The sequence below is a fragment of the Pteropus medius genome, unplaced genomic scaffold (genome assembly GCF_902729225.1).
Source record: "Pteropus medius unplaced genomic scaffold, Ma_sr-lr_union100, whole genome shotgun sequence".
Classification (NCBI taxonomy): Eukaryota; Metazoa; Chordata; class Mammalia; order Chiroptera; family Pteropodidae; genus Pteropus; species Pteropus medius.
Window position 1 is genome coordinate 5,715,538 of NW_024342470.1, and position 27,859 is coordinate 5,743,396.

Consider the following 27,859-nt stretch of genomic DNA (forward strand, 5'->3'; position numbering starts at 1 on the left):
ATATTTGAGGAGAATCCACTGCACACCAAGTTCTAAGCCAGGCACTGGGATTCAGGAGCGAACAAGACAAAAATGGTTCCTACTCCACAGGAACCTAGGGGGAAAGGCGGAGATTAAACGAGACACCCAAGGAAAGAGTGAGTTCACCATACACTGGGAAGTTACACAAGGCATCCTAAGCAATTTGGAGAGAGGTCAAGAAGCGCCTCTCCCAGGATGCATTATGTAAAGCTGAGGGCTGAGGAGTGAGAATTGTCTAATCAAGAGTATGAGAAAAGAGCAGGGCTAAACTGAAGACATTAGAAAATCGCTCCCAGGCCCTTAGAGATTCAAATTCACCTTATCGCCCAACTAAGGTCAGGTGTTTTGTGCAGGGATTGGTTACTGCAAATTTCCTGCCTTTTGAAATACATACTAAGATCTGGTCAAAATGCATTTGCAGAGGATGGTTTGCCTAAGGCCTTGGAAAACACAAGGTTCTCAGATGGTTACATCTAACAGCAGGGCGTGTTGGATTGGGGGAGGGGTGTGGCTTGGTTTCTCCTGCTCTGGATTCCTGAGCAGAGCTGTTTTTATCCCATTAGGATGTCATGATAAATAGTGTCACCCATAGGGTACAGGATTTTTAAATAGCTAAACTGACCCAGAGCCACATGCTTGGGGAGATGGGAAGGTAATAGGTGTAGTGGTTGGTCTCTATGGCAATGGAAGAGGAAGCCTGTTCTCCAAGGCACTGCTAGACTTCCAGGGGCCAAGGGCCAAAGAGAGTAGGGGGATAAAGCAGCCCCACCCAGATGCCAGTGCTCTCTGTCTGGCTCTTAATGGAAGGCAGGTCCCAGACCATGTCCTATTAGTCCCTAGGGAGCAATGCTGGAGCTCCCCAGACTTTTTCTAAAGGCCAGGTCTTAAAAGAAGCTGCTAAAACCACTGACCTACATGCCAGAAAATGCACACATTGGGAAAGGATCATGGCAATACTAATAGCTCAGGTGCCAGGCACTGGGCCAAGTACAGTATACAAGCTCTCTCACTGAGCACTCAGAATAACCCTTTGGAGTAGAGATATGAGGATCCCCATATTATAGGTTTGGACACTGAGGCTCAGAAAGGTTTGGTAATTTGTCCAAAGATTCATAGCTATAACAGGTGGTGGCAGGATGCATACCCACGCTTCCCCCTCTCTCTGCTCATTGTTTGATCCCATCTGGCCTGCCAGAACCCAAGGGGTCCAGTTCCACAGGGCCTAACCAGGTCTGGAGTCACTGCTTTCTGGGGACAGGTGAGGGTAGCCAGAAGCAGCTGATCCCAACAGAGGGACACAGGGACTCTTAACAGCTGAGGTGGACCAGCTGCCAGATGGACTGAACAGATGAGTTGGTCCCCAGCCAAGGATTCTTCACGATTAGCAGCCTGGGGGTGTAGAATCAGGCAGAGCTGCCTTCAGACCTTGACCCCTACTATCTCTAAGTTCATGAATATCTATACACTTTGCTTTCTTCTCTATAAAATGGGATAATAATTCTAACCCCGCAGGATTGCCATGGGAGTGGGTCTGCCACCAAGTGTGTGCTGAGTGATTATAAGTCTCTGACTACCACCATTGATCTCACACAACCCTCGCCACTCTTAAGACCTCTTCTCAGCAGCCCAAGGAGACAGGTTGAAGAACTGCCTCTTGTAGGTGTCAGGGCCTTGCTATAAGTAGCCTCTTAAGGGCAATGGAGGCAGCGGGATGAGGGAGACGCCCCCTTTCATGGCACAACGTATGTCTCGGTAGAGTGAAAAGGGGGTGGGGGGAGGATTTAGAAATTGATGATAAAAAGAACATTGACCTTGAACTAATATGGACTTGGTTTGTGGTCTCTGTCCTGCAACTTCACTTTGTGACTTTGGACAAATTACAAAATCCTTCTGAGCCTCAGTTCCCTCATCCATAAATTGGAGTCAGTCATCTTTATCCCAGGTCTGTTCTGAGGATTCACTGAGAACATATAAGAAAAGGCTTGGGGCATTGTTAGCCAGCTTTTATTTGTAAAGACCATCTAACATACAACACAGCTGGGAGCACATAGAGCACAGAGTATTTGTTCACTCATTTATTCAGAAACATTTACCAAGCATCTACCTGGTGCCAGACACTGTTGTAGACACTGGAAATAAGCCATGAATAAGGCAGATGAAAGCCCTGCTTTCCCATAGCTTACACTCCAGTGAAAGGTGACAGTCAATAAAGAGCTAAACAAATAAATAAAAAAATAAATAACTGTAAGTGCTGTGGACACATTGAAACTGGAGAAGGTAGTAGCATATGGTTCTCTCTATGTGCGGCCAATGGATGGACTCAAGGAAGAGAGGCCTGTAAAACAGTTGTGGCCAAAGGCAGAGCTCAGTGAGAGACTGAGAATCTGCCTTCCTTCTGTGCTTCTCATCCTTTAGCCATGGTCTGGCCAGATGTCCTTCGGAGTGTGTGTCCCTGAGGCCCCTAGTGTAATGGTCACCGTGTTTGGTTTCCAGGAGAGCAGCACCCTCGGCTGAATTTTCTGTGGACAGGACACGCCACTTAATGTCCTTCCTGACCATGATGGGCCCCAGCCCCGACTGGAACGTGGGGCTGTCTGCGGAGGACCTGTGCACCAAGGACTGTGGCTGGGTGCAGAAGGTGGTGCAAGACTTGATTCCCTGGGATGCTGGCACTGACAGCGGAGTGACCTATGAGGTAGGTGCGCGCCTTGAGGGGCGGGTGACAAACCTTGCCCAGCACCTCCTCCTTGCCCAGTCCTGTTCTAGGGGTCCTGGACAAGAGCTGAGTCTAGCCAAGGCTATGTCTTGAATGAAATCTCAGTGTGGTAGGGGAGGCCAGCATGGTCTCATCATCATGTGCTCACATGCAGTCTGATTTGGACTCTAGAAAGTGTCCATGCAGCTGGCCAGGGGAGCACGGAGAGGCAATCTGCTTATAAGCAGTTTATAGGTAAGCATGGGAACAGCAGGCAAAAGGCAAATGCATAGAGGAGAGAGTTAGTGTGAGTGTGAGTGTGTGTGTGTGTGTATGAGAGAGAGAGAGAGAGAGAGAGAGAATGAGAATGGGGACCAGAAGGAAGTCGATGTACATTAGGGGCTGGGCCATATTCCGAAGGTTTTGGACAGCCAGGCTAAGGAGTTTGCAGTCTCTCCTGAATGTTGATGTTTCTCAGATATGGTCTGCACACCAGCTGCATCAAAATCTGGAGCCATCAGCACACCAATAGTAGAACAATCTAGAACAAATGATGGTAAACTATGGTTTGTAGGGCAAATCTGGCCCACCATTTGATTTGAAATAAAATTTTTGAACCCAGCCTCACATATTCGATTACATATCGTCTGGGGCTTCTTTCTCACTGTAACAGCTGAGTTGAGTCGTTGGGACAGACACGGTTTGGCCCACACAGCCAAAAATACTTACCATCTGACCCTCTGCAGACAAAAGTTTGCTGACGCCTGGTCCTGTAGGAAGAGCTCTGGGCTCAGGCCAACCCGGCTTAGCCATTTCCTAGCTGGGACGATCACTCTGAAACTTGGCTTCTTCATCGGGGCATAATCCTACTGTGTCCATGGGAGAATCTGAAAATATAAGGCTACAAATTTCCACGCACAACACATGGCATGAATGGAATTCCATAATATAAATAGTAGTTATATTTGTTAAATTCCTGTCAAGGTTTTTGTTCTGATCGCATTACAATCAAATTGCTTTTGTGGTTTTTAACCAGTTTTATTTCCTACTCTCTGTGTCTGTGTTTTTCCCCCACTGTAGTCACCCAACAAGCCCACAATTCCCCAGGAGAAAATCCGGCCCCTGACCAGTCTGGACCATCCTCAGAGTCCCTTTTACGATCCAGAGGGCGGGTCCATCACTCAAGTAGCCAGAGTTGTCATCGAGAGAATCGCCCGGAAGGTATTGGGTTAGAGCTCACCCTCGCGCAGAACGTTTCTACCAGGAGTGCAAAGAGACTGTACCCCTTTCTGCTCTAGAATCGTGGAGCCCCTGGCATATTCCAGGATATAGAATTCTTGGGCTTCCCAAGGCTTCTAGAATGCAAAGTATTCATAAAATATAAATGAGCAAAATGAACATAGTAGTGGAATTTGATGATCAACTGAATGATTTGATCCAGGCAAATAGGTTTCATCCTGAGTCTCACAATTGATTACTAATGTCTGCCACGGGTCAAGAACAAGGAAGCTGTGAGTTTCTTGCCATTCCTTTTTCAGTCAGTCTGATTGTAAATTTTGGCCCAGAACTCCACCATGGCCTAGGATTTGTATACAGGAAGGGCCTCATCTTTCCCCCACACATTCCATTCTTTAATGTGAGCCCTCCAAGTAAAATTCCTTTGCAGGGGGAACAATGCAATATTGTACCTGACAACGTGGATGATATTGTAGCAGACCTGGCCCCAGAAGAGAAAGATGAAGGTATGTCGTTTCCCTTTGTTGCCGGTGGCAACATAAATTGGCATGATCTTTTGGGAAAACAATTTGCTAACATGTTTTAAAAGCCACAAATATATTATATCCTTTGACATGGTAAAACCATCTTTATGGATTTCTGTTTGCAAGAAAATCCAAAGTAAGGCTAAGGCCAGTACGACCCTGGAATATGTATTAACAGTATCGGGCCTTCGAAATGATTACGTAGATAGAATTTGCGTAGGCTTCACAGTACTCAGATCCCTCTCTGCTTTGGCTCTTGCTGGCCTGTGAGGCAGGTGTGGGTACGTCCACTCCAGCAAGGAAAGTGAAGCCCAGATCCTGCAGTCAGGAGGGAATGGCAGAGCCATAGCTTCAGTTCAAGTTTTCTCACAGCATCTCGAGCCAGACAACCTGGGCTCTCCTCTGTGGCTTTGGGCAAGAAGCTCACCTTTCTACCACAGTTTCCTCAACTATTACATGGGGATAATAGTAGAACCTGCCTCTTAGAGGGTTGTCATAAGGATCAAATGAAATAAAACATGTAAGGTTCTTAGAATGATGTCGGTGCATAATAAGTGCTTAGGGAACATGGGCTGCCCTTATTCTTACCATGACACCTGTGTATGGCATCACTGGGAAGATGAAGCAGCAACCCAAAAACACCTGTGCTTCCCCAAATTGCCTATGATATGCCCGCACCTGTTTGGAAATGATGAGGGACCGTGAATGAAAACGTTCATGTGTTGAGGGGAAGAGATAGTAAGAGAATCTTTCCTTATTATTAGGTTATTTAGACATTTATTAGCAGAACGCTAAAATATAATTAAAGGGAAGGGACTGGCTGCTTCCATTTCAGGAGTTCCAGACTCATGGAGGCTGGTCAAGCCTCTTAAATGAGCTTGTCTGGGGAGAGGGCCAGGCCCAGCTGCCACAGGCTCCCAAGGAAAACATGTCACATACTCTTCCCAGATGACACCCCTGAAACCTGCATCTACTCCAACTGGTCCCCGTGGTCCGCCTGCAGCTCCTCCACCTGTGATAAAGGCAAGAGGATGCGGCAGCGCATGCTGAAGGCACAGCTGGACCTCAGTGTTCCCTGCCCTGACACCCAGGACTTCCAGCCCTGCATGGGCCCAGGCTGTAGCGATGAAGGTGAGGAGACAACCCAGGCCAGCAAGTGGCTGGCAGAAGCTCAGAAAGAGAGGGTTCTGCCTGGCGATGCTGATCCCTCACACCCAGTCAGGCAGTGTCCCCAGTGGGGCACCACGACCCTGACTCTAATTTTCAGTGGAGTCCACCTAGGGCGGGCCCCCATCTCCAACAGTGTCTCTAGGACTCTGAACACAGATCATGTCATACAACATCAAAAGGATTCTTCGTATATTCTTTTCTTATTATTAAAAATTATTGGGGTGACATTGATTAATAAAATCAAATGTTTCAAGTGTACAATTCAACAGTATGTTGTATGTACGTATATTGCATTGCATGTTTACCACTCAAAATTAGATTTGTCTTCCATTACCAAATATTTGACCCCTTTACCACTATCTACCTCACCCCTACTTCCCTCTGGTAACCACTAATCCACAGTCTGTGTCCATGAGTCTCTTTATTTGTCATGCTTGTTTGTTGCTTTCAGTTATAGATGATTAGATAAAGGAGATGTGGTACATATATACAATAGAACATTACTAAGCCACAAGAAAAGATGAAATACTGCCATTTGTGACAACATGCGTGAATCTTGAGATACTCATGTTAAGTGAAATAAGTCAGATGGAAAAGGTTGGAAACCATGTGATTTCATTCACATGTGGGATATAAAACTGAAAATAATTCTCGAGATTGACTGACCACCCCGCTCCTTCCCAGCCATGCAAGAAAATAAAGAGCTAGCAAATATCTTAGGACAAATTACAGATAACAATCAGCCTGCTTCTAGGCCTTAACTCCAATCCCTTTTTAAAAATCAGGCGAACAGGTTGGGCAACATTGAATCCAGATCCATTCCCCTGATTCTGTGTCATTCCCAGGCCCTCAGGTATGTCCCACCTCAGCCTTAGCCTGAGTCAGAGCACTCACTTCCTTGTGTTAGGACCTTGGAGCTGATTGCAGGAATTCTCAGACTGTCTCTCTCTCTCTGCAGCTGCTCAAAGGTCAGGCTTGAACTATGAGCTTGCACCACTTATATCATGATTGCTCAAGATTTAAGATGGCACTAAGCTGACTGCTGTGCAAAGGTCAGCTGACTCCTCTGGACAGGTCTACACTCTGTACTCTGTGATCTTCTGTCTCAGAGGTACAACGAGGCAACAGGGCCTCCAAATAACAAGATGTATAGGCTGAGCTGGTGTATGGCAGGAAGAAAACCACTTCCAAGCTGAGGATAATTGAAGAAAGCTTACCCCACTGCAGGTCATTCACTCTCTGGCTCTTCCTGGGGACAGCCTTGAACACCTCTCCTGGCTGCACAGTGGTTAATTAACTGAGCCCATGCTAAGACACTTCGAAGGGGTGTGAACCTTGCCATAGACAGGCCATTCCTACAAACAGGCAGCGGGCAGGAAGGAAACGTTGGAGATGCTCTCTTTGGGGGTGCTGGAGCTGGTTGGTGTCTGTCTGGTGGAGGCCTGCAGTGGAAGTTAAGGTCTCTAACTGCCCCTCCACAGGGAACAGTCCTTCCTCACACTAATTCAGGGGGCCCCCACGTCGTAACGATAGTTCTGAAATGTTGAGCTGCACCTGCTTTTTCTTATTTCCAATTTTTTTTATTGTGGTATATAACATCAAATTTACCATCCTAACCGTTTTTAAGTGTACAGTTCATTGGTATTAGGTAAATTCAAATTGTGTAACTATCACCACTGTCCATCTCCAGAACTATTTTCATCTTACAAAACTGAAACTCTGTACCCATTGAACAATGATTGCCCATCCCCCCTCTCCCCAGCTCCTGGCAACCACCATTCTACTTTCTGTCTGAGTTTGCCTATTCTAGGGACCTCATATAAGTGGAATCCTACAGTATCTCCTTTTGTGACTGGCTTGTTTCACTTAGTATAATGTCCTCAAGGGTCATCCATGTTGTAGCATATGTCAGAATTTACTTCCTTTTAAAGGTTGAATGACATTCCATTATATGTATATATTACATTTTGTTTATTCATTCATTTGTCGATGGACACTTGAGTTGCTTCTACATTTTTAACTGCTGTAGATAATGATGCTATGAACAATATCTTTGAGACTGATTTCAATTCATTTGGGTGTATATGCAGAAGTGGAATTGCTGGATTACATAGTAACTATTTTTAATTTTTTGAGGAAACACCCTACTGTTTTACACAGCGTCTGTACCATTTTACATTCCCACTAACAGTGCACAGGGTTTCAATTTCTCTACATCCCACCAATACTTGTTATTTTCTATTTTTATTAGATAGTAGCCATCTTCACGGGTGTGAAGTGGTATCTTGTGGTTTTGATAGCATTTCCCTAATGATTAATGATGTCAAGACTCCTGTCTATGTGCTTACTGGCCATTCATGTATCTTGTTCAGAGGGATGTCTATTCAAGTCCTTTGCCCATTTTTGAATCGGGTTGTTTAGTCTTTTGTTGTTGACTTTTAAGAGTTTTCTCTGTATTCTAGATATAAATCCCATGTCAGATATATGATTTGCAAATATTTTTCCCTATTCATAAGTTACCTTTTCACTGTTTATAGTGTCTTTTCATGCACGAAATTTATTTTTCATGAAATCCAATTTGTCTACTTTTTCTATGATTGCCTGGGCCTTTGGGGTCATATCCAAGAAATCACTGCCAAATTCAATGTCATGAAGTTTTTGCCCTATGTTTTCTTCTATGAGTTTTATGGTTTTATCTCTTACATTTAAGTCTTTGATCCATTTCGAGTTAATTTTTGTATGTGGTGGTAGGTAAGGATCCAACTTAATTCTTTTGTATGTGGATAACCAAATTTCCTAGCACCATTTGTTGAAAGACTGTTCTTTTTCTATTAAATGGTCTTGTCAAAAATCGTTTGACAACATATGTGAGGGTTTATTTCTAGACTCTCTATTCTATTCCATTGGTCTATATGCCAGTACCACGCTGTTTCGATTACTATAGCTTTGTGGCAAATTTTGAAATCAGAAAGTGTGAGTCTTCCAACTTTGTTCTTTTTTTTTCAAGATTTTTATTGTTGTTGTTATTTGGAGGCCCTTAAGAGCCTATATGAATTTTAGGATAGAGTTTTCTGTTTCTGCAAATATAACTGCTTTTTGTAGTTGGGGTCCATGTTCCCCAGAAGCTACCCCACTTAAGGCCAAATAAATAGAGTTCTCTTGTGCCCCATTAGGTTACCGTCTGCATTTGATCATTTGGGGGTGCATTTAGAATATGAGATCCCTTTGGACATTCAGAAGGAATTTAATGACAACATCAGTATACATTTTATTGTGGCAACTACATCGTAGAGTTTCTTCCTAATTATCTGAGCCAGCCAGGCCTTGTCATCCCTCCCCACTTCCAGGGCACCACTAAAGGGATCCTTTCAAACAAATATCTGATCATGTCACTCCCTAACTGAAAAACTTGTGGCTCCCTATTGCCCTTGTGCAAACTCCACAGCTTAATTTATTGGCAAAACAGTCCTGCAGAGAGCCAAGGTAAAGGACTGGAAAAACAAGCACTCTGACATTCATCCAACACGGTTAACATTATCCTGCAGTACTAAAAGACACGCTGTCAGTAAAGGCACCTGAAGACACTTGAAGAGATGAGCCTCTTGAGTCTAACCTCTTCCTCTCAGAAGACACTCAGGCTGGTTGTGAGGGCATTCTGCCTGCCCAGAAGGAAGCCTGAATTGGGGCTTGTCAAGCCCTACACCCCTACTAGATCACACTGGAACATATTTATCTTATTTGGTTGTACATGTATCTTTAGTTAGCTTTGCTCCTGGCTCTAACGTGCAGGTTCCAGCTATGATTTCTTGCTGCAACACCAGCACTGTCTAGCTACACTCTCTACATGTTAAATAACAATGTGTCAATATCACACATGTGCAAGTGACAGCCTGTAGACATGTGCAGGCTGGCCTCACACTCCAACTTTAATTGTCCTTTCTAATTTCATCTCCTAATACCACACACATATACACTCTGTACAGGGTTTTTTGAATGAGCAGTTCCCTTCACCTTAAATGTAAATATTTATTACCCCACAAAGTACACTCAGATGTGCCCTCTTGTGTAAAATCTTCCCAGAACTACCAGAAGGAGATCCTCCCCTCTTCTGTGCTCCCCAATTCCTTGGGCTTCTCTTTGTTGTCCTATTTTCAATAGCTGGAATTATTGTCTGTTTTATGTGCCCATCTCTCTCTGTCTCTCTGGAGTAGAAGAAGATCCATATCTTACACATCTTTTTAACCTCAGACTATACCAACTAAGCATTCAGTAAGTCTTTATTGACATGAATAAATGGATGGATGGTGGATGGATGACTTCATTTTCTTCTTTTTAAAGAACTAAGCAAGACATGTACACACATATGTGCACACGTGCACACACATACACATGCACACACACAAACCCGTGTTTCCACCAGGTGCAGCACCCCACAACCACCTTTGAAACAGGACCTCCAAGCCATGTTTGGAGGTTCAATTGTATTTTTCACCAACCTCTTGAGTGCCTCCTATATAATCATGGCCTTTGCTGACACCCACTGATGGGAGCAAAGCCTTATATAGTCCAAGACATCAACGCAGAAGGCTGGCTATATTGCCTTCCTCATTCTTCCTCTATATCCCCTTCTCTTGACACATGCAGACATTCCCTGCCCCTTTTTAGCAGCTGAGGTCTTCTCTTCTTTGTTACCAACCTCAGCTGAGGCACTGAGATGCCTGTGGCCACTTAGAATAATCTGCCCTTTGGGCACAGATCAGCCCTGTGGACATAGCCCTGTAGACACAGATCTCTATGTTCCAAGGCCAGTCATACTTTCTACCCTCAGGAACAAAATTATCTCATCTATTTTTCTAGACTAGAACTGGTAGCTTTAAATAATAACTAAAGTCTCAGGCTCCTCTGAGCAAAAGAACTTTATGGTATCTCAGAATATATATATAGATATATTTGCTTTCCACTGCTGTCCAATGGAACTTTCGGTCATAATGGGAATGTTCTATATCTGCACTGTCCAATATGGTAGCCACTAGCCATACATAGCTAGTCAGCATTTAAAATGTGGTTAGTGACTGAGAAAGTGAATTTTAAATTTTATTTAATGGTGTTAAATGTGATACATCCCAAACCGTAAAATGGATTGTGACTTATCTTAAATTATATGTAGGTTAAACTATATCATATCCCACATATATTATATATTATATATATGTAAAGCCAACCAAGCATCTTTCATATGTACTGGCACAGGATAAGAAGTAATCCTTACTGAGTGCCCCCATGCACCTGGAAAAAGGTATTTCATTTCCTCTTAGAGAAGTTCCTGGTTTAAAGATTTATACTACCTTTTATGTTCTCTTCCATCCTCAACTGCCTAAATCCCGGTGAAAGCCAGCTGGTTCCTTCTTGATTCCTGCCCTTGGGTGGCGGGGCCGTGTCTGGCGCGCCCCCTGGCGCGCGGCACTCGCACTGCAGCGTCCGCTCCGTGTGTTACAGATGGCTCCACCTGCACCATGTCCGAGTGGATCACCTGGTCGCCCTGCAGCATCTCCTGCGGCATGGGCATGCGGTCCCGGGAGAGGTACGTGAAGCAGTTCCCGGAGGACGGCTCCGTGTGCACGCTGCCCACCGAGGAGACGGAGAAATGCACGGTCAACGAGGAGTGCTGTGAGTGGGGCGCCGAGCGGACGGGGAGGGCATGGGGCTCCCGAGGCCGCCGATGCGACTCCAACGCCCTGGGACTTCCCAGCTCCCAGCAGCTGCCTGATGACCGAGTGGGGCGAGTGGGACGAGTGCAGCGCCACCTGCGGGATGGGCATGAAGAAGCGGCACCGCATGGTCAAGATGAGCCCAGCAGATGGCTCCATGTGCAAGGCCGAGATGTCTCAGGCAGAGAAGTGCATGATGCCCGAGTGCCGTGAGTGGGTGTGGGAGGTGGGGACCGGGACGGTATGGAGGACCACAGCGCCCCCGACTACCATCAAGGTCCACCGTCCTTGCAGGGCACCACTAGGAGCGAGATGAGGGCCACAGGTGTGTGGACATCAGTCAGACACAGAGTGTGGCCTCCTCTTAGGGACATTCTGAGTAATACTAGAGTGACACCTGGATGGCCTCTGGATAGAATTCACCTGTGGCTGTTCTATAGGCCCCCAAAGTAAATTTGTGGGGTTATAATACTTTTATGTAGATGTACATCCCCCAGGTCATTCTAGGCCCCTCACTCTTGTTTTATATCGGATTTGATTGGCCCCATAAAGGATTACAACCCCTGCTCTATGCACAAAGGCACATAGGCCACATATGTACATTTGCACAAAGGCACATACACATCCTAGAGGTTTAGAAATGCATCACTGACCCTATCTTTTAGTGCATGGTTCCTGGGGCATGTGGGATGTTTCTGTTTCTAGACCCTACTCAGACCCTCAGTGGTGTTTCAGATGGGGCGTGTATTCATGTTACTGAACCACATCTGATGTCACAGCATGGCCGCTAGTGGGGCCATGGGAGATGCAGGTGAGTGACAAGAAGAGCAGGAGTCTGCTGAGACAGTTCTTGCCCCATGGGGTTCATTTGGGTTATCTGAACCCATTGGTCAATTTCACTTTATTCCAGGGGCTAGAGCAGGCCAGGGGGTGGAGGGCACAAGGAAATCAAAGAAAGCAAAGAGGGCCTGTTCTCAGTGGCAAACCCGGCTCTCGGCCTAGACACCATCCCCTGCTTGCTGTCCCCATGGTCCGAGTGGAGCGACTGCAGCGTGACCTGTGGGAAGGGCATGCGGACCCGCCAGCGGATGCTCAAGTCTCTGGCCGAACTTGGGGACTGTAATGAGGAGCTGGAGCAGGTGGAAAAGTGCATGCTGCCCGAATGCCGTAAGTCCTGGAGCCCCTGCAAGCCCGCCACTTGTCCTCCTGTTAACCAGCCCTGTGCAGAGATCAGTCCTAGGTCATAGAGTTCAACTGTATGCTGGAGAGAAAGGGTATGGGTTTGGACCTCTGTGTTAGCAAAGTTATTTAAACTCTCTTCAGTAGTAATGAGGATAGCAATAGTCAATAATAGTCAATAGCAATAGTCATCCCCTCATTAGTAGTGAGAATCTCACTATTATCTACAAAACACACAAACTGTAAGTTGCTATGAAGTCTTAAAGGGAGACTTAGATGAAAAACACTTAGCACAGGCTCAGTAAACTTTAGTTCTTTCTCTCCCCCACCCCACCCCCAATTACAGGCTGTCTGACCGATGGATTTTCCAAGCTTTTTAATTTTATTCCTCCTCCCTGTGACCATTTTATTTACCCATGCCCAGAGGGTGGACATTAAATCAACAACTCCTATTCCCTTGCAGCCCTGATAGGACCAGCCAGCAGGAAAACAAACCAGGCCCTCAAAAGCTTGCTTCCCAGCCCCATCTCCTCCCAAATCTCTGTGATCAGCTGTATGTATTACATGGGGACTAATCTTCAAGGGGAGAGAGCCTGTTTTTCTGGCTAGTCTTCCAAGAGAGCTCCTCTCTTAGGTAGTGGAAAGTCAGACACACTTGCTGTTTTTTTGGCTTCCTCTGAAATGCATTTGCAATCTTTCATGCTCCCTCTCCCTTATCTCTCGGGCTGCTTGCCCAGATTCAGATCTATTCTAGAAGCTCACAGAGCAAGGCAAGAGGCTTTGAACACATCTTCAAAGTCTCCCCAAAGCCATCTTAAGTAATAGAGAGGACATAAGATGTGGGTTATGACCCGGGCACCAATTCTACCTTGACTGCGCTGGATGAAATCAGTCTGCCTTTGGAGCCTCAGTTCCTTCTGTAAAACAGGATAACAGCACCTGTTTTGCATTTCTCATAGGCTTGCACTGAGATGTTCAAAAGAGTGTAAGTGACCATGCCTTGTTTCAGACATGATACAATCATACCCATCTGTGTCTTGCCAGCCATTGACTGTGAGCTCACCGAGTGGTCCCAATGGTCGGAATGTAACAAGTCATGTGGAAAAGGCCACATGATTCGAACCCGGATGATCCAAATGGAGCCTCAGTTTGGAGGCGCACCCTGCCCAGAGACCGTGCAGCGAAAAAAGTGCCGCATCCGGAAATGCTTCCGAAATCAGTCCATCCAGAAGCTGCGCTGGAGAGAGGCCCGAGAGAGCCGGAGGAGTGAGCAGCTGAGGGAGGAGTCTGATGGGGAGCAGTTCCCAGGTACTGCTCCCAAGTGTGAGGCTGAAATTCAGGGAGACGTCAAAGTGGAGGGAATGAGTGGGTCTTGAAGAACTTGCAGGAGTTTGCCAGCTAGAGAAGAGCATCCAGGCAGCAGGAATAGTAATCGCACAGGTACAGAGATACCAAAGAGCATGGTATGTTTAAACGATAAATGGGATGCAGTGGAGCAGAGTACAAAGGGAGAGGAAAGAAACCATGGCGGAGAGGTAGGGCCCCGACCAGAGGTCTTGTGGCCTGCTGAGGATTTGAGTCTTGGTTCTGTGGGTGAGGATTTTAAGCAAGAGTATGACTTTGATGGACATGTTGAGTAGTTTGGAAGTAGCAAAAGAGGCACAGAGGCCAGTTATTTAAAAAATAAAATCCCCATCTGGGGCTTCACTGCTGAATAAGTTGGTCCAAGCCAAGCAAGATCATCGACAAAACAATGAAACAATGATTTGGGAAGATTCATGGTTCAGTCTTGGGTACAAGCCAATGGATGGTCTTTGGATGCCCTGGAGTTGGTGAGGAAGGTACCTGTGTAAATGTGAAGATTAATGGCATGGTGAACTTAACTATTTTTAAAGGCATAGCTCAAATTACCCCCTTTTTCTTTCTCTTCCTTAAGACATCCTACCACCACCTATGGTGATGCAAGAAATGCAGATATGAGGAGCTATCTGATAGTCCACTATCTTTCCTTTGGGAAGCTGTGTGCATATTAAAATGTCCGTTGCACATGGTAGTCAGTCAACCAGCCAGTCAACAAACTTTCATTAAGCCCAACCATGCTGCAGGCAGGCTCCAGGCCATGGTTTTTTTCCTCCATGAAACTTAATACACTATTGAATCATTATAAAGGTGACTGGTTCTACAAAGAAGTCACATACAGAGCACCAAGGAAACATTTTTTAAAAAGATCTAACCTACTATCTGGGGTCAAGGAAGTTTCCTTTGGTAGGGACATGTTTTTGTGTGAAAAATAATAAATTAGACTGGTTTACTTAGTATTTGGGAGGCTAAGTATTTGGGGAGCAAAGCATAAGAGAAAGAAGTGGTTAACTGCAACTTGAGTGGTTGCCACATTGACAAGCCACCCCGAAACAGTAGCTTTTTAAGAGTCATTTATTAACATGATTCTGTGGTTCAGTGACTTGGGCTGTCTGAGCTGGATGAGTCTTCTGAGGTCTAGCTTAGCCTCATTCGTGTGGTCAGTCAGCCGATGGCTTAACTAGGACTCGGAGTTTTAGACCAGCCTCACCTGCATTATTTCTGGGCCTCAGATAGGAAGGCGGGGGGTTTCTCCACGTGACCTTGAGAACAGTAGAGCTAGGCTTTCTTATATAGTCGTGGAAGGGTCACCAGCAGCTTTTCTCACACCAGGTTTGTTCACATCCCATTGGCCAAAGCAAGTCTTATAATCAAGCCCAGATTCAAGAGGTGGAGAAATAGATTCTGCCCCTTGCTGGGAAGAGCTGCAAAGTATTTACGGCCATTTTTTACAGTCCATCACCTATGAGCTAACAGTCCCCAGTAAGAACTCTAACCATTATTTAATTCAACAACCCATTACATACAAGAGCAGGGGAGAAGCCCAGAATACTTGATTTGACAGTTGTTTACTAGGGTTCAGCACCCCTGTTCTGCCCCCAATTTCTCTGCTAGCCTAACCAGGCCTTCTCATGCTTGCAGGCTGTAGGATGCGCCCGTGGACAGCCTGGTCGGAATGCACCAAACTGTGTGGAGGTGGGATTCAGGAACGCTACATGACTGTAAAGAAGAGGTTCAAAAGCTCCCAGTTTACCAGCTGCAAAGACAAGAAGGAGATCAGAGCATGCAGTGTTCACCCTTGTTAGCAAGGGTCTGAGTTTTCCAGGGTTGCACTCCACATTCCAGTTTCCAATGACTGGGCCGTTTGTTTGCTTGTTTGTTTAAGGCAATTTAAATCGTGTACACTAGTTTTCATTTCCGCAGTGTGGTTCGCCCAGTAGTCTGTGGATGCCAGGGACATCCTTTCTGTATACTTCTTGGTGGGCACAGGCTGAGTAGGTCTCTCTCGTCTTCAGCCGGCCCACCTCCAGCAGACATGAGTCGTGTCAGCCACCCCATACCAAACGGAAATGTGTCCCTATGGAGCATCCACCTGGGCAGCAGAGCAGAGACCCTGTCTTCCACCACATGGAGAGGCTGGAAATGACTATGTGCCTCGGTCCAGGGTACAGCAGGAAACATTCTCCATTGGATAGAGAGCAGATTCCCTCATTCTCATCTTTAGCCAGCTCTCTCTTGCAGGAAGTGATTGTTTGCCCATCTCTTTTCACTTAGAGGAGCTTTAGGTCCCTTTGTTGAGCCTCCTCAGTCATCGATAGTTCTTGGGGAGAAACGGAGCTGGTTAGATGCGAAGAGGAGCATGGATGCTGAACGGCTTTCAGAATTTCACTGAGAAATTCTGAACACATTTATCTCATCTCCTAATATTGGTTCCCAATACCCCAAAGGAAATGATGGCTCTTTTATTTGAATGTAAGGTTGCCAGTTCTTAGACCTGATGCAAAGAGTAATTAAGTCTAGGAAAGATTTTTCCCTTATTTGTTTTTTGCCACAATTCTCCTAGGAAAAGCCAGCCTTATAAACCTTCCGATGCTAGATCCTTACTAGAACCAAGGCCAACACAGCAAAACTGACCTTGCTGGCAGTCCCAATCCTGAATTTTTAAAACCTTCCAACACACATCAAGTTTTCAAACCAGTTCTAACAAGAAAACATTTTTTAGTTATGCAAACATCTTGTAGCCCACCAAGCCACTCCTCCAACAAAAATACTATCTCTGTACTTTAAAGAGTTCTTTAGTCGTAAATTTTTATATGTAGAAAGTGTTGTGAAGACCAAGAAAAACAGAAGTCTAGGGAGAAAAGAATATTACAGAATCAAGCTGGGCAAGAAACTCTGGTGGGAAGTCAAACCTATGTCAGCTCTCCACACTACGGCCGACCCTCCAACGCATCCATGGTCTTCCATACCCTTCAGAGCACTCGTAAGCACACCAAATTCAGGGAGGCTGACTACCAAGGATTAGTGTAAAAGGACGTTTTACTGAGTTGAGTCCATCAGTTTTTACTCGTTCATTTATTGTTAAAAATTATTTGGTTTCTGTTACAGGTCTTTTTCATTCCGCTTAATCCAAATATGTATCATGGATGAGATGCATACAATGCTTTGAATACACTATTTTAAGAATTTGCATTAAATAACCAGGATATTTCCAAACACAACCTATATATGCTATAGCCCTGAATCTGTATTATTTTCTTTAACACAAGAGAGAATTGTTCAATAAAAAACTCATTTGGGTCTGTCTTTTGTGTTTTTAAGCTAATTAAGTGTTGGGTCTGTTTAGAATTGTTATCCACCTCAATTATATTCAGGAAAAGATAGTTTTTGCAACCTTGTTGTGGAGAGACCATTCTTACCCCCATATCCCTGAGTTTTGGGAGCTTTGAGTTGTTTCTGGCATCACTGGTGTAACCTTTAAAGTGCTTTCTCCCCCAACAAAGAACATAATATAAAGATATACAACATTTAACTTTCTTAGAAAAAAAACTCTTGATACAGAATCTGCCCACTTTTGCAATGTTACTCTTAGCAATGTAGAGGCACACTTCCTCTCAACCTATGAAAATCAAAGTTCCTTAGGCTGGTGATACCTAAGTAATTCTAAGGATAAGATACCCTAGTTAGTGTCTCATGTTCTTATTTGGTCCTTATTGGGTACATTTTTAATCCTAATTTTGGAGAGTTAAAACCAGGTCACTGGTTAATGGCTGAGAATGGATAACATGTTTCTTGTTACATAAGTATTATTTCTTTTATTTGCCGGGGGAATTTTTAAGAAGCATCAAATCTCTTTCTTACCAAAGTCTCGTGTTAGGTGATTTATAGTTTTTCTGGCAAACCAATCACTTTGGAAATAAAGACTTTTAACTACAAAAATAAAATTTGTTTGGACTTCCAATAGAGACAGTAAACAGATCATAAGGCACCCAGTAAAAACTGCCATATAGAGAACAGCTATAATTATTGTATATATTTTAATAAATGCCAAAACAGTTGTAATCCAATTTACATCCACATTTTAAGATTACAATAAGGTCAGAGATATATTCCCTAATCAGTTATTGAGTCACTCACCTGTCACCTTACCAATGCATTGTTTGAAGGAAATCTGTTGTAGCAAATGAGAATAAAGCCTGGGCTTCTTCAGACCCAAAAATGAAAAAATGAAAAAAGATCTTGTGCTGTTTTTAATTTGAACTTTGTGTTTTAGGCATACTCAAAGTCTGTGTACTTCTTCCAGGAAGTAAAGATACATTACACATTCTCACATGACAATTCTCCAGAAATTTAGTACAGGTCAAGTCCATGGCTAAAATTTCAATACACAAAAATTCTACATGTCAAATTATTTCTGTGACCTAACAAATAGCACCACGTTTTCCAGGCAATAATTTAAAGGAGTTAAATATTAAAGTGTACCAGGACTGTACGGTCAGTCCCTTTCCCCCGCCCCGAGTTAAATTTTTATATCCTAAAGAAATGGCAATGTTTAATCCCTAATTACAACGCAGAATCAAGGAAGCCATAGACATTCTGCTATTTGGTTATTTGGTGCTATTACTTTTAATAATAGAATGATTCATTTTGTTCTTCACATTGCCCAAAGTTGAGAGAATGAATGAAAATAAATTAGTTCCTTTTGAGAATGAGCAAGATGCTGTAACGAACTATAAATAGCAGCTGAATGCTAATGTGTGAAGATAATTCTTCAATTTAAATCCTTTGAAATCTGTGAGCAACAGATCTATACTAAAATGTCAAATTTAAATAATGACATCCCTGCTTTAGACACTCTGTCCATTCAGAAGGTCTTATACACTCTGTAGGGCACAGAGGCAGAAGTCATATAACGGTGAAGCAAGGGGAATCTGGGTTCTAACCCTGCTACATCCCTGAGAAGCTGAGAGAGCTGGAGCCAGTTATTTCACCTTTTCTGGCCTCAGGCTTTCATACAAGCCTTCTTATACTAAAGGACTTCTCTACCCCATCTCCACAATTTAGCCAATTCTCACCTTGAGAGCAAGTCCTGATGGTATCCTGACATAGGAGTCACTGAAAGCGTTTTACCCCACCAGTCTTTCGCTTCTTTATAAACCAGTAAACTCCCACTCTGTGTTGAAGCTGGCTTGAGTTGTATACCTGTCACTTATAACTGAAAATATCCTGACAAATAAAATATACATGTAATATTTTTACTCAGGTATCACCAGAGCAAAATGTAATTTCAGACTTTTCATTCAACATTCATAATGTCATAACATAAGATAGCATTCATTAACATTTTCTCATATTGCTCTAAATTCTCCATAAACCTCAGAATATGTTCTCAACTACTTCCTGGCTTTAGAATTGATCGGTAACGGTTCTCATATTTTAAGAAGTTATGTGTTTAAAGAGTTCTTTATTTCAAATAATTTATTTCAAATAAGTATTAGCAGAAGGGAAAGGGGAAAACATCATATTCAAGACTACTGACTACAATAGATTTTATAAAAGTAGAACCTCTATTTTTTTCTAGTATTGGCATGTAACTCCTACTGGGTGATCATAACCGGAAATATCCTAGCCTATCTGGGAAGTCCAAAGTCCCACTTGTGAAAAATACATGAATCTCCCGCTCCCTTACCTATGACGTGAGTGCTACTCCAATCAAGGTCTGCAGCCTAAGACCAACCACAAGCCACATCCCACAACGAGATGCAGAAATTGAAAGCAAGCGCTTAGAAACTTTTACAACAATTTGACATTGCACAATATCCAAGAGTACAGTTATTTTCCTAGTGATTCATTTTTTTAATTACATTTGGCAAAAGTATCAGTCCACAATGGTAAAGGTGAAAATTTTTTTAAAAGGGCCCTTCACCACAGATAGTCAGGGAAGCATTGTACTATGCCAACTCTCACTCACGGTCAGGAAAGGACACCAGCCTGCAAACCCTAGGCTTCCAAAGCTCTCAAATGCTTAAGCATCTACACAGTAATAGCTACTTCCAGACTTATATACCTACATATCTTCAAGTAAGTACCCTGCACTGGCTCTTTTTCTTACTCCTCTAATATCCTACCCTATCAAGTGAGATAACAGCTCCAACACCCCCTGATTTTACCACAGAATTCCTCAGAAAGCAGCCTACACTTACTTCATCCAGTTCCTTGCCCTCCAATCACATTTCAACCTGTTATAATCTGGTTCCAGCAACCCGATGAAACAGATTTCTCAAAGTCATGAGCAACCAACCTCAAAGTCTGAACCATCATCCCTGCTGCCTCTTAATCCCCCGTTCTTGCACCACACTCAAAGCTCTGCACCCCCCACCCCCATCCTTGACGATAGTCTGGTTCTCTCCAAATTCTTACTGCTTCTCATCGCTTTTTGCTGCCTCCTTAATCTTCTACTTCCAAATGTTTCTTTCTCCTAAAAGTTTAACCTTTGGACTTTCCCTCATACACACTACACTTCAAACCACTCCATCTTCAATCATTAGCTCAAAATAGGTAAAACTCAAATCTGTAGTTAGTCCTAGACTCTTCTTTTGAGTTCTACTCCCCATCCCCAAATGCCTCCTGAATTAACTCTGTATGTTAATTGCCACAATTACCATATATTTCTATCACTAGAGGATTGCCTATGCTCCTTATTCATTCATCAAATGGTGGTGGTGGTGCCAGGCAATATGGGTAAAGCAGTAAACACAGTAGACATGGTTCTGCCCTTACCGACAGACCTTATGACTAAGGTCCAGGTCAGACAAGACAGACAAAATAGTCATAGACTATAAGTGTCCATAAGTAAATACGAGGTAGTGTGATAGTAGAATGGGTAGTCTAGGACTCTCAAGGAGGTGGCATCTAAGCCAGGAGCAAATGGATGAAACAGCTAACTGGAATAGTTGAGGGAAGCAACTGATTTGGAAAATATATGGTGTGTTTTAGGGTGTAAGAAAGCAAATTGGCTGAATGTGAGAAGCAGGACGATGACAGTTCCTTGAACACTATGGTAAGAAGTTTGGATTAGTCCAAGTGCACTGAGATGATAACAGATTTTAAGCAGCAGTGGAACATTTATGGTCTAAAAACATCACTTTGGCCACATTGAAATAATAGCTTTGGAGAACAAAATGGAAATATAAAGACTACTTCAGAGGCCCTTGTAGTAACCTCAGTGTAAGATCAGGGGCTTAGACAAAAGTGGCAGAACAAACCGAAAACAGACAGATTCCATGATGCCAATAACCTCTTATCCGACCACCCTTCCTTAAATCCACACTTCCGTTGCTCACTCTACCACTAGATTAGATCCAGGTACCCTTTGTTCAGAATCCTTGGCAGTTTTCCATTATATAGAAGAGCCATCCTATGTAAAGCGCTCCACGACCCAAGCTGAGTCTCCTTTACTACTTTGTTCCCGTTGCACTTAACGATCCTTTTAGATTAAGGTTCTAATCCCAGAATACACCCTGCATTCTGCCAACTCTGTGCCTTTACCCAGGTATTTTCCCACCCTTTCCACGGGCTCCTCTCCCTGCCCCAACTCAAATCTTCCCAACCTGTGACGCTCCAGTTAAAATATCACTTCTAATTAAGCTCCCTCAGATTTTCCAGGAAGAATATACACTATCACTTCTGCTGGACCTGACAACTTTTTGCATGCTTCTAACACTCTGCCTTAACTTTACAGTTGTTGTCACTTTTCATCTTTCTTCACTAGATACTGAATAATTTATAGGAAGTAAAAGTTCCGATTTATCCATTTCTCCAGAATACCAGTAAGGTCTTATACAAAGAAATCTGTTAAAACACCCTTTTTCTAAAAAGCATTTTGAAACTTTCTAAGCAGTCACTAGTTAATTACCTATAAGTGGTCAAGTGATATTGAAAGTGGCCACTTTATCATCACCTCCTCCTATTTACCTGCCAGTTATCTGTTCAATGTGATCATTATGTATAGGAATAGAAAAATAAATAAATAAGAAAAGTGGTAATGAAACCACGTGTAGAAGAGGAACAGGTTAGACCTTAAGTATATACGACCTTGTTATGTCAAATTTTAAAAGTCAAATGATAAAGTAAGGAACCCATTTATATTATAAAACTCAAAAGCCTCAAATTTAGAGAATCATCAATGTAAGACATATGTCAATAGGGCATAATGTCCAACTCTAAAATATTACAAATCCTTCAACAACATAGGGAGAAAATTCCTAGGATAGAAATTCATGACTGTCAATTCAGGAAACCCTGTTTGAAAGAATTTCCACATATATAAAGAAACATAAGAGATACTAATGTTAGAAATGTAACCTCAATGTTAAATGTGCTAAAGAGCAGGATTGGCAAACCATGGCCCACAGATCAAATCTAGTCTGCCATCTGCTTTTGTACAGAATGGTTTTTACAATCCTAAATGAATTTTTAAAAGAAAATTCAAAAGAAGATTGGTATGACATATGGAAATGATATGAAATACAAATTTCAGTGTCCATAAATAAAGTTTCATTGGAACCCGGCCACATCATTCATTTAAATATCATTTATGGCTGCTCCAGCGCTACAATGGCAGAGCTGCGAAGCTTGTACAGAGAGACTACTACGTATATGGCCCGCAATGCCCAAAATGATATTTACTAGCCAAACATCAGAAAGTTTGCCAACCCCCCAGCTATAGAGCAGGGTTTTCAAGCCATAGATGAAGAAGACTACAAAGCACCTCTGACTGTATGATGGAAATCAAACGGGAGAGACTTCAGCTTCTAACCATGGAGTAACAGGAACCGGATTTACCCTCCTACCTTCGACAATCAGAAAATTGGAGTAAATATGTGAAACAATTGTTTTCAGACATTATACACCAAGCAGCATAGGACTACAATCCTTGATGGAAGAGAAATAAGGCAAGCCTTAAAACTGTCCTGGCTTTCTGCCTGGCGGCACACTCCAGATTGCAAAAGGGATGGAGAATTCTAAGCAAGGCACAAATGTTTCCTTGAGCTGAAAAGACAGACATGGAGATCAGGGAGTTTGAGGCAGCTGAAAGCTGCAGAACAAAGTTCTGAAGAAGACAGGGCTACACAGAAAAAGAGCTCCAAAAATATGCATAGGGTCACCGAGGTTTTGCTAATATTAAGATACACATGTACAGAGTGAAACTCCATTAGGTTGGGCAAAGAATGACTCAGTAGATGTGAATAAAATGTTCTCCACAGCTCACATGGGGCTGCAAATTGTTTTCAGTTCCCACCAGCCAAATTGGAGGGTCCTCACTGATTACTAGGGCATTCAGCAGAGACTCCAAATGGGCCACACTCAGTAGCAGAGCTAAACTATTGTGGAAAAAAAGCTACTTGAGACTGCATGAAGCTTAAAAAGAAGCCTTGAAAATACTAAACTGAACTGCAAGTAAATTAACTGACTGCCAGAGCAAAGCCCAACAACCTTTAGATTAAGACAACAAAATCTAGGCACATAATAACATAAAATATACAATATCCAGCATCCAATCAAAATAGACAGCAAAAAAAAAGAAAATGGCCCATAACTAGAGAAAAATCAGTCAATAGAAAGAGATCCAAAAATTATAGAGATGAAGGGATCAGTTGAAAAGGATATCGTAACAGCTATTATAACCATGTTCGAATGTTCAAAGCAGCCTTTCTCAACCAGAGTTCTGCAAGAGGATTAAGCCCTATAGGAAAAGTTATTTTAGTGACTATTTTCTCAAATTTCCCAAGGATGGCACAGCTAGTACAATTCTAGATGCACAGAAGAGAAGTTAGTTCATTACAAAAAACAGATAAAGCATTTATCTGGGAATCCAGTCGTGAGAGGTTGGATAATAGAAATACATGAACATAATGATGAGAGAAATAGAAGATATAAAAAAAAAAGAACCAAACAGAATTCTCACGGAAGGGGGAAAAAAGGCATGAAATGAAAAATTCATTGGATGGGATTAATGGCAGATTAAACAATTACAGAAGGAAAGGTTAGAGAACTTCTAGATGTAGCAATAAAATGAAGTACAGAGAAAAAAAAAAGAAGTAAATTAAGATAACAAAATTTAACTTTCAGGCCTGCTTTGCTACAAAGCATCTATTCAGAATAAAATAAAAGGTGTCCCATTAAATCTGAATATTACGTAGACGGTCTCTTTTTATTTGAAGTTACCCATGATAAAAATTTTCCCCATCTATGGCCATGCCACCCTGAACGTGCGTGATCTTGGAAGCTAGGGTCGGGCCAGGTTAGTACTTGGATGGGAGACCACCTAGGAAGACCAGGTGCTATAGGTGTCAAAAAAAAAAAAAAAACCTTTCCCAACTGAAAGTACTAACAAGAAGACGGCGTTATAGTACCAAAAGCCACAGGATAAACGTGGTATCTTCCTGGGTAGTAATTTTAATTAACATCCAAATAAATTTATATTTTGCTTCCCCAGCAGTAATTTTAATTAACATTAAAATAAATGTGTGCTGTTTTAAGCTTCATCCTCAGATGTGAATGCATCTCATCAAGGGGTGTCAAGAGTATTTCATAGAAAAAAAATTTAAGAAACAGTGACTTTAGGAAATATTCAAGAAATCACTAAGAACAAACCATTTCACTTCACGTTCACCTACTAACTGACCAATATTGACTTTTAAATTCACACCCAAAGGCATTACTGGCAAAAGCCAATAATGCCTTATGTTAGAGCTACTAACATAAGTTTCCTCCAACACTCATTCCTTCAAAATAACAAGTCATAAAGCATCATCTTGTGATAACAAATCAATTTTAATTCTAGCACCTGAAGCTATACAAGGGTACGCTTTATAAACCTCATGGGACTGTTGTACACATTCAATAAAGTGACAACTGTGCAATACCACTTAGTATCTCAAAATCAGGAACATACTTTTGAATTGTTTAAACACAATCCACAGAATTAGAAACAAAATCAGAAGCCATCCACAGTTATACTAATCGTCAATTAAAAGTTTTACACATACTACTTGATATAACAGTCAATATCTAGTAGGGGATGTTGAAAGCGATTTCAGATTCTCATCCTGTTGTACTCTATTGGGAAGGTCTCTTAAGTAGCTATGTGACTGGCCAAAGCTGGGTACAACCAGGACCAGTAAAGTTCTACCACAGTTTCTGTAGTTTTCACTTTTTTCTGTCAGTTAAAAGTGAACAGTGAGAATTAAATACTTATCTTTACATATACACAAGATATGCTGTGAAAGCATAGCTGCTTACAAACATATAAAAATACTTGTTAACTAGTTTGATAAGAAAATAATGTATAAAAGTATATAGCAAAAACATTATCATCTCTGACCCTGGAAAGATCAATTCCATATTTTATATTACAAACAAAAACAGTTTTAGTTTTTTTGAATCCCTTATCCAGAAGTACTTAAAAAGGAAGACAGAAATTATTTATTTTTACTCTCAACACAGTTGTGAAACAAGTTAAATTAGAAAACCCAAGAACACTGAAATGCCTAAGTCCCGAATGAGTCCAAATATTTGGCCACACAGAATATTATCACCTTTAAGATAAAGGCTTTTTAAGCAGTTTTTAATCTATAAATACAATAGGCATTTTGGTATTTTGGCCACTGGGAAACAAAGGTCTGAGATGTATCACTTTTGAGGATTCAATTCATTGTATTAAGGTTAACTGAAAGGTGACATCAAAATGTTTAGAGGCAAAAATTCACATTTTAAAAAACTCCCTATGTTTCTATTTAGAGTAACAGTAGGCAATATGATTCCAGAAGTTAAAAGTTATTTCATAACCTACGACTTCAGCTTGGCAAACAGCTTAGGTTCCAAAACTGATTCACCCCTATTAATAAAATGAAAGCCCTTAAAAAAGAATGTCTGTGTATACAGATATATATTTTAAAATAATCAGATAATCTTTGAAGCAGCCTTAGTGTTTCCTTTAAATCTGTCTTGAAATGGTCATAGGATTAGCTTCATGGAAAAGATTAGCCAGCTTCTTGGTCTAAGGCTACCACGGTGATCATTTGTCTAAGGCTAAAAAAGTACCAACATGATGTAAACCGTAAGGAGAGGAAGAGAAGATGAGGGCTTTTCCTGGCAGTTGGTAGCTAAAACTCAAGGGATTCTTAGAAAATGACACAATGGCAGCCTTTCTTGTCTTTTTCTTTCCGCGTTGGTTCTGGTGAGGGAGGACATTCCTGCTCTTGAAATTTCCTGTAAAACAGAAAAATCTATATATAGTGGCCTTCCTGGTAATATATTAGTACAAATGCAGGTTATTTTTGGACAAGTCTCGTGTACACGCATACACTTTTCAATGTTAACTTTCAACTAGGGAATCAAAGTGAATCTTTGGCGGGGAGTACAAATGCTTCGACACCAGCAAAAGCAGAGCTGTCTGAGTTTCGTTAACGGGCGAATCTTAAATCAGATGACATGCTGAGCTCAGTAACCTCTAAACTCCCTTCCTAATTAAAAATTCCATGACTCTAAGGTATACTTAAGAATAAATTCCCATCACTAGAGTGCAATATAAAATCATCCTTACGAGGTATTACAGTTCCTATCCCTGTTCTACCACTCATTAGCCATAAGTCAGTATTAGACAAATTAGTTGACTTCTCTGAGACTTGGTATTTTAGAAGGCAATAATAAAATCCCATCTTTTACAGTTCTACGAGGATTAAAGATCTTTTGTTTAAATGCATAATGGTGCCTGGCATAAAAAAGCTCCTCTACCCTCCCCCTCATTCCTGATTGGCTGATGAATATAGACAAATTCTGAGGGTCAAAACCAGGGACAAAATATTTCAAATAGGTAATAAAAATGATTTTAAGGTGGCACTGGTTCGCGCGTGCGCGCACGTGTGTGTGTGTGTTAACTCACCTTCCAAAATCAAGATTCTGTATTCATTAAAAAATAACAGAACTCAGAGTTTAAATAAACTACTAAAAAAAAAAAAACCCCAAAACTATAATCTACTTTTTCCTGCCCCCCACAAAGAGAATGCTCTGGCAAGGGGCTAAAAATTACAAGTCCATAGCTCAGATGTCAATTCAGCTTAGATACACAATTAACCTGAGCCCACTCCATATACCTGTCAAACTATCTAACGAGCAGAAAAACCAATACCTCTAGAGAGCACAAGGTGAAGTAAGTGCCAGGCATAGATTCAAAATAATCAAATCAAACCCTGCCTACGAAAGCAACTCAGTCTTACACACAAACCTACACAGTAACTACAGATGACCTCATCCATCACCTCAAGCTTCCTGGAACTCATTAACACTTTCTGAACCACAGGGGCTCTTAGGCCAGCTAACAGAAAAACTCTTCATAACCTGGATGTTATACTTTACTGCCTATGGGACTGCTGAATCTCTACTACTCTTCACCTGGGAGGAGTCGGGTAAGAAGCAATGCTAAGACACATGCTCTGGAATCAGAGATGTAGAGTTGAGTCCCAGCTCTGCCATTTAATACGTCTAAGCTTTGAACAAGTTATTTAACCCCTCTGAAACTGTTTTCTCACCTGAAAGTGAGAACAAATGAAAGTATTTAGCTTACTAGGTTGTGGTGAGGATTAGATGTAGTAAGATGTGTAAAGCACTTAGCACAGTACCTGGCAGAAAGTACCACTCGATGTTAGTTGCTGTCATCACTTCATACCACCGCCACCTTTGGGATCTGCAAAGATTCTTTTCAAAATCCCTATGTCTAAGTACTCTCTACTTCAATATAATTAAATGAGGTATTATATGTAGAAGTACCTATAATATGTAATTAGAAACTTTAACACACTATGTGCATTAATCCCTAATCACTCCTACATACAAGATCCTCTTCCTTACCAAAAACATTTAATTTTTTTTTTCTCAGTTAATGGTTTTAAAAAGCATGGTGTGAT

General features: G+C 42.2%; 2 protein-coding genes across 2 annotated transcripts in view; one reads left to right on the forward strand and one right to left on the reverse strand.

Moving 5' to 3' along the window:
- SPON1 (spondin 1) overlaps positions 1-17,198 on the forward strand; it is a 231,992-nt gene extending 214,794 nt beyond the window's left edge. The window contains exons 8-16 of the mRNA XM_039863655.1: positions 2,515-2,716; positions 3,797-3,937; positions 4,383-4,458; positions 5,425-5,607; positions 11,143-11,313; positions 11,396-11,563; positions 12,357-12,521; positions 13,578-13,841; positions 15,534-17,198. Coding sequence (XP_039719589.1) covers positions 2,515-2,716; positions 3,797-3,937; positions 4,383-4,458; positions 5,425-5,607; positions 11,143-11,313; positions 11,396-11,563; positions 12,357-12,521; positions 13,578-13,841; positions 15,534-15,697 — 1,534 coding nt within the window. The 3' untranslated portion in view covers positions 15,698-17,198. The remainder of the gene's footprint in view (positions 1-2,514; positions 2,717-3,796; positions 3,938-4,382; positions 4,459-5,424; positions 5,608-11,142; positions 11,314-11,395; positions 11,564-12,356; positions 12,522-13,577; positions 13,842-15,533) is intronic.
- A 7,509-nt stretch (positions 17,199-24,707) lies between these two features.
- Positions 24,708-27,859, reverse strand: part of RRAS2 (RAS related 2) — a 62,685-nt gene continuing 59,533 nt past the window's right edge. The window contains exon 6 of the mRNA XM_039863656.1: positions 24,708-26,165. Within this exon, the coding sequence (XP_039719590.1) occupies positions 26,078-26,165 (88 nt within the window). The 3' untranslated portion in view covers positions 24,708-26,077. The remainder of the gene's footprint in view (positions 26,166-27,859) is intronic.